The sequence below is a fragment of the Triticum dicoccoides genome, chromosome 3B (assembly GCF_002162155.2).
Source record: "Triticum dicoccoides isolate Atlit2015 ecotype Zavitan chromosome 3B, WEW_v2.0, whole genome shotgun sequence".
NCBI classification, from domain to species: Eukaryota; Viridiplantae; Streptophyta; class Magnoliopsida; order Poales; family Poaceae; genus Triticum; species Triticum dicoccoides.
Genome location: NC_041385.1, coordinates 409,308,522 through 409,319,166, shown reverse-complemented (window position 1 = coordinate 409,319,166; position 10,645 = coordinate 409,308,522). Strand labels below are relative to the sequence as shown.

The following is a 10,645-nucleotide window of genomic DNA, read 5'->3' as shown; positions in this document are numbered from 1 at the left end:
TTCTGCAAACAAAAGCATCGGCCGATTATAGACAGTGATCGATGTAGATAAATGATGTTTATCAGAGTTCCTTCAGTGCAAGTAAACGTACAAAGCAGAACTTTTTTTTTATCATTTCAGGAAAAGTATTTTTTGCAATTCTAGGGACGCATGTATTTGCAACGAAAGAATATTACAGTTTGCAGTTATTGTTTATACGTAGCAATAATCCGCCCAGCAAATCTAGACCATGTCGTGTCTTCTCACAAATCCTCAAAAGGGCCAGAGACTCAAACATTCTAATATACAAAAAAGAGCAAACTAGGGAGACACCAGAGATGTAACATGTCTCTCGGCGTGCAATCCCTGGTTACAGAAACCCAAACTGTACACTTTTTGCCAACGGTAGCACCATGTACTCGCTCATTTTCTGATTGGAACCTTCTGATCTAAGAATAGCAATCTGATGATGAGTATGAGCAAGTTGATACTATGTGCAAACGCTATGTAATGTGACTATGTGCAGCTGCGTTATTTACTGTGCAGCAGCAAGCAAGCCTAGTAAACTTTCTACCGTGGTTCTGTCACTGAAACTGCCATACATGTTTAGCAGGGATTGCATCACGGATTTGGACAACAATAGGCCCTTCTTTACAATGCACGCATGCATTGCCTTTCCATATTGCACTGAAGCTGCAGCTTTCATGGCAACAAGTGCTGCCGAGAAAATTGTTGGGCTTGGTGCTGGCTCAACTTCCTGCATCTTGCAGCACAGGTTCATTACCTCGCAGTGCATACCATTTCGAGACAAGCCACTTATTAACAGGCTCCATGTGCGTAGATTTGGGCGTGTTTTTGTTATTAGCATCTCATTGAAGATCTCTAGGGCCTCATCAATCTGCTCATTCTTCATAAAAGCTGAAATGACTGAATCCCAGCACGCTGCACTTGGAGATATGCCCTCATGCTGCATCTGATATAAAACCTTGAGAGCCTGAGAACTCATCCCACGATCTGCATAAGCAGAAATCATCACTCTCCACATGACCATGTCTCTGCAACTCATCACATCGAACAGCCGGCGTGCATGTTCAGTCCTTTCACTACTCATATATAACTCTATCAGGCCACAAGCAACTGCTTGGTCTGATTCAAGGTTGTTTCTAACTGCATAGCCGTGAGCAACTCTGCCCATCTCCATACCACAGGATGTCATGCAAGCCATGATAATGGACGCCAACGTCACACAATCAAACCTAAGGCCAGACTGGAGCATTTTTCGACAAGTGATCAAAGCCTTGTCGGTCTGCCCATCCTGCAAATACCCAGAAATCATCAAATTCCATGTAACAGCGTCTCTTTCAACCATCTGCTCAAACACGGCCTCCGCAGCCTCGACCAGCCCAACCTTACAGTAAAAGTTGATGATTGAGCTCCCCCAAATCACATCCATCGCCAAGCCACTCGATACGGCCACGGCATGGCCCTGCCTACCCCAATCAAGAGCTTCAAAATCGGCTGATGCAGACAGAAGGCTAAGAACGCTCGCCCTCGTCGGCAGAACGCCTTCAACCCTCATCTGGTAGAACAATTCCACAGCATCATCGATTCTCCCATTGTTTATATACGCCATCAACATGGAGTTCCAGGTCACCACCGTCGTCTCCGTCATTGCATCAAACACCTCCCGCGCGTCATCCACCACGCCGCACTTCCCGTAGAAGTCCACCAGGCTGCTCAATACGTATACGCATTCCATGAACCCCGCCTTCCAGGCGTACCCGTGCAGCGCCCTCCCGGTCCCGACCATCCCAATCCCGGCGCATGACTTCAGCACGCTAGGCACGACGAAGTTGTCCGCGGGGACGCCCGCCTGCAGCATGTCGATGTACCCGTCGAGGGCCCTGGCGTGCAGCCCGGCGCGGCTCCATAATCCGATGACGGCGGCCCAGGCGAAGGCGTTCTTTTTGGGTAGCGCGTCGAACACGCGCTCGGCGTCCGCCAGCGCGCCGCATCGGGCGTAGAAGACCGCGAGCTTGGTGCCGATGTAGGCGTGGCGGCAGTAGTAGGGCCCGCGCTTGACGGCGGCAGCGTGCACCTGGCGTCCCGCGGGGAGGGACCCCGCGGCGACGCAGCACTGCAGGAGGGACACGTACACCTCCGGGCCGACGGCAACGGCAGCGCCGGGGCTCGACTGGCGCTCGGCGCGGGAGACGAGGGCGAAGGCGTCGCGGAGGCTGCCGTGGTCGCTGCCTTGCTGGGAGAGGGAGGCGAGCGCGGCATGGAGAGGGGCGGGCCGCGGGGACTCGTGGGGTTTGGGTGGGTAGGGAGTGGCGGGAAGGGGGAGAGGAAGCGGAGCCATGGCGGTGCCGTGCCATGGAGTTCGGAAGCGGAGGATAAAGGGGTAAGGGCCGTGGGGTTGATGTTTAACGGACTAATGGGCCTCATAAAACTACTTGTTTTTTTTTTCTGTTTCTCATTTTTACTGGGCCTTATATATTAGTTGTACGTATCTCTCAAAAAAAAATTAGTTGTACGTGTATTCCTGAAAGAAATGGGCTCCATTGCCGGCTGATACCACGAGTCCACGACACCTATGCAATGCTGGCCTTTTTCCCTTAAAAAAGGGGGTGATGATACCCCTCAAGAAAAAAGGGGGGCGGTGCCAAAATTTGGGCCAGTCGCCGCGCGGGCGTACAATTTGAGTGTCAATGACGGAGCTACAACAAGGCCGGACGGGCCATGACCTGCCCAACATTTTGAAATTTGTACACATTTTTTTACTGTTGGCCCAAAGGTCATTTCTTTCATTTTGGCCCGCCTAGCCTTCCCTCAAAAAAACTTTTTTTGGCCCGCCTAGAGTTGGGCTTCAAGCTCCGCCATTGTTGAGTGCCCCGCGTCGTTGGACCCCCCCCTCCCTCCCCGAAATCATCTCCTTCCTCGCATTGGCACGTGCATTGCGTGATTCCCCTCCCTGATAGGGACACCGTGGCCATGGTCGTCGAGCTTCGCGTGAAGGGCGACACCATGGCTTCTAGGGAACCACCATATCCAAGGTTCGTCGAGCTCTGCCACCGAGCACTGTTGTGTCGATCGCAGCTCCTTGTCGATCGAGATCGTAACACAATGGCTGGTTGCGGAATTGGTTGACGTCGGTCGTAGCAAACGCCATTGGCGATTGTAGCATCGGGCTCACCCCAATCACTGTTGTCGCAACTTTTGTAAACGTAGGTTGCAGCTCTACTGGTGGTCGATTCCCGCTTTTGCCGATGCCGGTTATAGCTTTCTCGACAACAACTACAACAACCACCATTGCCGGCTGTAGCATCTCGCGGTCATGGTTCCAACTCTATGGTCGGTCTGTTCCCGTAAATGTACACATGGTTGCAGCAAACAATGTCGTCAGTTCAAGCTTCTCTCCGTCGTAGCACCTAGACGTCGTGGCTTTTGTAGACCTTGGTTGCAGCTCTACTGGTGGCCAGTTCCAGCTTTTGCCGATGCCCATTGAGCTTTCTTGACATCAACCGCAGCAACCGCCATTGCCGGTTGTAGATCTCGCGGTCATGTCCAGCTCTATCGCTGGCCTATTCCAGCAAATGTACACACCATTGCAGCAAACGATGTCCTTGGTTCTAGTTTTTCTCCATATTGTAGCACCCAGAGACACCACTTCCTACAAACGCTACAGGAATCAAGAAATTTGCCGTCCGTGGAGCTCTTTGCCCTCAGCTTTCTTTTTGGGCTAACAGCAAAGACAACCTTTTGCCGTCAGCTACTGACGGCAAAGAATGGCTGACGGCAAAATTGAGAAAAAATAACAAGAAATTTTTACCATCGGGAAAGAGCTCGCTTTGTCATTTGTTTTTATTTGGATGACTGCAAAGACTGACTTTGCCATCTGATTTTATTTGATTGACGACAAAGAAAAACTTTGTCATCTGTTTTTTCTCTGCTGACGGCTCGCGGATCGATCACGTGAATCAATGATGTGACGGGGGAAACCATCCCTACCACGCACGCATGTACCAACCCGACCCCAACCCCCAGTGTCGGTGTCAAAACCGGCAGACCTCAGGGTAGGGGGTCCCGAGCTGTGGATCTCGGACAGATGGTAACAAGAACAGACAGACGGTATTTTACCCAGGTTCGGGCCCTCTTGATGGAGGTAAAACCCTGCGTCCTGCTCTTGTCTAGATTAATGGAGATGTATTGAGTACAGAGTTGATCTACCTCGAGATCGTAAGATGTGGTCTAACTATAGGGCTAGGAGAATGATATTGCATTGATTTGCCCCCTACGGGATAAAACCCTTGGCTTATATACATGTCGGGTAGGGTATCTAGGGTTACAAGGTTGGTATCTAAGATAGAGGTGGTAGGAGAAATGTTGGAGTATACGTCAAGTCTTCGGTGGAGGTAGTCACAATCACGCCCCTTGAACATTGCCTCCGGAGTTCATCTTGAGCACGAACGAGAGCCCATCGGCCCAACTCAAGGGGCATGGGCCGACTAGGTTAGCACCCCCTAATCCAGGACACCATCAGTAGCCCCTGAATGGGTCTTCGACGCCAAAGACGACATTGCTGGACTTCAGATCCAGAGTCTTTGGCTTGACAGGCGAGTTCCCCTCTAAGCAGTCTTCAGACATCAATAGTCCTGCCAGGTGGACTCGAACTTGCCACACGTGGCTCCAGTCTCTGATCTTGGTGACCATACATTTATCGAAAAAGGCTTTCGCCCCGCTTTATAGATAAAGCAAACCGCCAAAGAACACACATACAGAGTCAAGTCCACACACACACACATACCCAAGTCTCACAGCAAGGTACAAAGGTTCTGCTGAGGGCACAGCTCAACAAGCCCAGAAATAAAAAACTAGAAAAAGTCAGAAGAAAGGAGCGACTAGTCTGGTTCCGGCGGCGGCGGCAGGGTCGGCGGCGATAGGCGGACATCCATCAAACGGAGGTCGGCGATGAAGGCGGAGATGGCGTTGCGGTCGGGAGGGCGACTAAGCGGCCGCTAAATCTGCAAGAAACCCGAAAGTTTGAAGAGCGCGTCAGTAGCCCGTCGAAGAGGAGTGCGCTGAATCACAAGCTTATTGCGGATCGTCGAGAGGGTCCAGGCGAGGACCCCAATCTCAAGCCACCTAATGTGGAGAGAAGACAAGGGGGGCATCTGGAGTTCGGAAAATAAGTCCGGGAAGTTGGTGTGGCACCAATTTCCACCGACCGCTTCGCGAAAGAAGCTCCAGAGGAACTGAGCGGACACGCAGGCGAAGAAGATGTGGTTCGAGTCTTCGGGGACCCCACAAAGCGGGCAAATGCCAGGACCCTGGCCATTTCGCTTGCGCACCTCCACGCCGGACGGGACCCAACCGTGAATCCATTGCCACATGAAGATACGGATCTTCAGGGGCAGGCGGATGGACCACACCGTCAATAGGGGGAGGAGGCGGAAGAGGGGGCAATGGCCAGGTAAAGCGACTTGGTGGAAAATTGGTCTGAAGGGTCAAGTCGCCAGCGCACCAGGTCAGGGCCACCGTCCACAACCGGTTCATGGAGAGCAACACAGTCAAGCAACTCACGCCAGGCAGTGGATTCCAAGGGGACAAAAGCCCGCCGGAAAGCAAGGCGCCCTAGGTCAAGAAGGGCCCTTTCTACAGATATCACGGGGTCGACGGAGATGGAGAAGAGGCCGGGGAAGCGAGCCACAAAGGGGGTGTCCCCGACCCAGCGATCAAACCAGAACAGCGTCGCTGCCCCAGAGCCGACCGAGATGGAGGCCCCGATGCGAAGGACCAGGAGAAGCTGGACAATCGATTGCCAGAACTGAGATCCGCCAGATTTCTGGCAGAAGGCGCGGGGCTGTCCGCGCAAGTATTTGTTTTGAATGATGTCAAGCCATAGGCCACCATGCCCTTGCAAGATGCGCCAAAGCCAGCGGGAGAGAAGGGCAATATTCATCCGTTTAGAGCACACCTAGGCCACCTTGCTCCCGGGGCTTGCAAATGTCCGGCCAACTGACCATATGATACTTCTGCTTGTCATTGTTGTCCACCCAGTAGAAGCGGGACTGGACCTTGGCGATCTCATGGTGCAGGGTCTCGTGGAGACTGTAGAAGCTCATGAGAAACAAGAGGAGACTGGAGAGGGAAGAGTTGATGAGAATAGTCCGGGCCACCTTAGACAACCACCTCCCCTGCCAGGGTTCGACGCGCATTTGGAGCTTGGCCACGGAGGGCCGCAAGTCCGCGACGGTGAGCCAAGAGTCACTAATGGGCGTGCCCAGGTAGGTTGTGGGGAAGGAGCCCAGGTAGGTTGTGGGGAAGGAGCCCAGGTAGGTTGTGGGGAAGGAGCCCAGGCGGCAATTAAGTCTGTTGGCAATGGCCAAAGACTCCGCGGGGGAGTATCCCATCACCATAACATCACTCTTGTCGAAGTTGATCTTGAGGCCTGACATTTGTTGGAAGCAGAGGAGGAGGAACTTGAGGTTGGAGATGTCCGTCTCCGAGCCTTCGACCATGATTATAGTGTCGTCAGCATACTGGAGGATGGAGATCCCGGAGCCACCGGCGAGGTGGGGAGTAATCCCACCGATATGGCCAGCGGCTTTCGCCTTATCCAGGATGGAGGCAAGCGCGTCCACGACCATATTGAACAAGAACGGGGAGAAAGGGTCGCCTTATCGAACCCCACAGAGGGTGGGGAAGAAAGGGCCGATCTCACCGTTTATGTTCACGGTCGTGTGACCGCAAGAGACCATTTGCATGCCTCTAGTGATCCACCGGTCGTCGAAACCCTTCCGAAGAAGGACTTCCCGAAGGAAGGGCCAGCTAACCGTATCATAGGCCTTATGGAAGTCAATCTTCAGAAAAACCGCCTTGAGGTATTTGATGCGAACCTCATGGAGGATTTCATGAAGGACTAGGACCCCGTCTAGGATGTAACGACCCTTAATGAAGGCCGATTGGTTGGGATGCGTCACATGGTCTGCCAGCAGGGTCACCCTATTGGCGTACCCTTTGGCCAGGATCCGGAAGATCACGTTAATGACTGTGATCAGGCGAAATTGACGAATGTCGGACGCCCCAGGGACCTTTGGGATGAAAGAAATGATCCCATAGTTGAGGCGCCCGAGATCAATGGAGCCTACGTAGAACTCGTCAAAGATAGCCATGACCTCCGGTTTAATCACGTTCCAGAAGGTCTGGAAGAATTTAACTGGGAGGCCATCCAGTCCCGGCGCCGAGGATGGGTTCATGCCCTTGATGGCATCCCAGACCTCCTGCTCGAAAAAGGGGGCCGTAAGGGCCGCGTTCTCTGACTCAGACACCAACCGGGGACCAGACCAGCAATCGGGGGCAAGAGAGAGGCCGCTTCTAGGGGTAGCAGAGAATAAGGATCTATAGAATCCATCGACGTGGGATCGGATGTCGCGAGGGTCTTGAAGGAGAGTCTCACCATCCCACAAGAGAGGGATGGTGTTGCGTCTATGGCGGCCGTTGGCAATGGCCTGGAAGTATGTTGTATTCGCGTCGCCCTTCAAGACCCATTTCTAGGCACCACGGAGGCGCCAATAGGCCTCCTCATCGGTGTAAATCATAGAGAGCTTGTCTTCCAGGTCATACCGGGAAAGCCACTCGTCCGGAGAGAGACCCAACGTATCAGCGCGCAGGTCAAGGGCCTGGATCATGGATAACAACGCCTTCTTGCACTCACGGAGGTCACGACCCAGGTTAGCACCCCACCCCTTCATGAACTGTCGTCCATGCTTCACGTTGAAGTGCCACGAGTCAATGGCCGAAGGGGGCGGGGGTGGGGGTGGGCGCGAGCCTCGATCCACTGAGTGCCAACCGCGTCAATGAACCCGGTTTGGGAGAGCCAGAAGGTCTCAAACCGGAATTGAGGGGTGACTGGCGGACGCTCGTTAGCAGAGGAGAGGAGAAGGGGGACATGATCCGAGCCAATCCAGGTGATGGCGCGAAGGGAGGCTAAGGGGCAGTGGAGGTCCCAATCCGGGGACACTAGGACCGACCATACGTTTACGGGGAGGCAAGTCACTTTATGGCGAAATGTCGAAGCATCGTCCTCTTCCCCTTTATATTCATGGGTTACTCGTGCAAGTTTACCGCACCGAGCCAGTCCTTCCTCTCTAAGCCACTCGCACAAGCGATTCCCCTCTCTCAAGCCCATCCTCGAGAGTTTCCCATGGGAGCGACGCAGGCTCCTCAAGGCGTCTTCATGACCCTGCGAGAGGCGATTGGCGCAGTTGCACTGTCTCGTGCCTTCATCTAGAGCGCCTAGCCAAGCGCGGTTATCTGCCAAATTTAGATCTGGCAGCGACCCACGCAGGATTGACATCCATAAACGGTAAAGTGTATGCAGCGAATCACCCGTCCCCCAAGAGAGCGAGAGGGTATGTTTCATTTCCTTTTTACTATGCAGTTTAGGGTTTCCCATTCACCCCTTTCTCCGGGGTGTGCTGGAATTCTACGGGTTGCAGCTTCATCACCTCACCCCAATGTTGTTTTACATATTGCGAGGTATGTTGCCCTTTGCGAGATGCACCTCGGATGCGAGGCACACTTTGAGTTGTGGCGAAAATATTTCTGCATAATGTCGTGTTCCCTTGTCGAGAAGTTATATGAGATCGGGGCAGCCGAAGTTTGTCGAATCGAGGGGACTAAATACCTGCCAGCCACTCCTCGGGAGAGCACCGATGTCTGGCCAACCAAGTGGTTCTACATAGACGATGTCCCTCTCCCGGCGCCAGTTTGGCACGGACTCCCCTCGTTTTCCATGGAGCCCCTGAAGAGGTGGTACAGCTAGAGGCCATAGGGCCCGGCCTCAGAGGAGAGCGCCGAGGTAACCAAGCTAGCGGCTCAAGTGATGCAACATACGTGCACCGGTTTGACCATCGCTGACGTAATGGCCATGGCGATAGAACGAAGAGCCCAACCACTTTGGCAGCGTCCACACTTATTGTGCGAGTTTAATGGGACCAATGATTCTTCACGAACCATTCGAGAAAGTCTCTACGACCAAGCAACCTTTGGGACAGCGCTGGCCGACATCTATCAAGGGATAGCAAGGACTTTGTCCGACGACAGTTCAGCGACAGTCTGTCCTATTACAATCCCGCTGAAATAATAACTTGATAACCCACATATATAGGGGATCGCAACAGTTTTGAGGGTAGAGTATTCAACCCAAATTTATAGATTCCACACAAGGGGAGCCAAAGAATATCTGTAAGTATTAGCAGCTGAGTTGTCAATTCAACCACACCTGGAGATTAAATATCTGCAGCAAAGTGATCAGTAGCATAGTAGTATGATAGTTTTGATAGTAGTGGTAACATCAATAGTAACGGTAACTGTAAGTGCATCTAGTGCCCCTTAGTGATTTTGGTGTATTGAAGACTTATAGGTTAAAGGACTAATATGTTTGTGAGTGTACACAGGCTCCATAAGTCAATGAGGAGTTTGATATTTACAGTAAAAGTCGACCCCTAAAAATGAATGTCTTCGGCTGAAGACTTTGCTTCTCCTGAAGACTTTGAAAGTGAAGAAATTGGTGTGACCACGAAGACTCGATATCCATGCAAGGAATCTGAAGCGTGAAGACTTTTGTTTTTGTAGTTTCATTTTTTCTTTCTTGAGTCATAGGAAACACCAGACTGTTAAAGGGGGTCGAAGTAATACTAAGGAAACAGATTTCCAAGTGATGCTCATCTCAAAATCCTACACCTACCCAATCCTTCGAGTGAAGCCATTGGAAATCTCATATCAGTTCAGCCAATTTCTTCAGTGACAGAGATGGAGATCTTCTGGCCTATGAGGAATTTGTTCTAACTGAGGAGTTAGGAATTCGCCAGTGCGGATTGCCTACACAATGAGGAACATGATAGCCCTAAGGAATTCGAACCTCAAATCCGACCGTTGTTGTGCCGCGCGCCAGCTGTCCCAAAATATCCTACCACCTAACGGTCATATCAGACAAGGGCATTTATGTCTTATCATGTCGGGCTGCTCCCTAGGCTATAAATAGCCGCCCCCTACAACCACTAGCTGGTTGGCTGCTCTGAGAGAAACTAACACTTGTCATTTGAGAGCATCCCATCCTCCGAGGACTTTGAGCAAAAATCATCAAGTGAGGAAAACCCAAATCCCAAACCCAAACCTACAAACCCCAAAGTGATTGAGCATCACTGAAGAGATTGTTCCTGTGTGGAACTGACGCTTATTAACTTTGAGGACTGTGTATCCTTCAGACGGTTAGGCATCATGGTCTGAGCACCCAAGAGGAATTGTGGATTGCCGAGTGACCAAGTCTGTGAAGGTTTGGAAGTCACCTGTGAAGACTTACCACTACTGTTGGGCGTGGCTGTGTGATCTTAGCTCAAGGAGAATACGGTGAGGACTGTGTGTCCGGGACTGTGTGTCCCCGAGTTTAACTACTCAGCCGCTCCAACTAGACGTACAATTGTCACAGCAGTTGGAACTGGTCTACCAAATCATTGTCTTCACCAAGCCAACTGGTTCTATTTCCTCAACCCTTTCATTTCCTCAGTTATGTGTTGATGTACCTGATCATTTCTGCTTGAAGACATTGACTGAAGACTTTCTCTAATTCCTCAATCCTATTTCTTCAGCCTGTTTGTCTTCA

The 10,645-nt window shown here is 51.8% G+C and overlaps 1 protein-coding gene across 1 annotated transcript; it reads right to left on the bottom strand.

Moving 5' to 3' along the window:
• Window positions 1-269: 269 nt before the first annotated feature.
• On the bottom strand, window positions 270-2,367 carry LOC119276238 (pentatricopeptide repeat-containing protein At5g55740, chloroplastic-like). The gene has a single exon (XM_037557267.1). The coding sequence runs from the start codon at window positions 2,339-2,341 to the stop codon at window positions 515-517; it is 1,827 nt and encodes a 608-aa protein (XP_037413164.1). The 5' UTR covers window positions 2,342-2,367; the 3' UTR covers window positions 270-514.
• Between the last annotated feature and the right edge of the window lie 8,278 nt (window positions 2,368-10,645).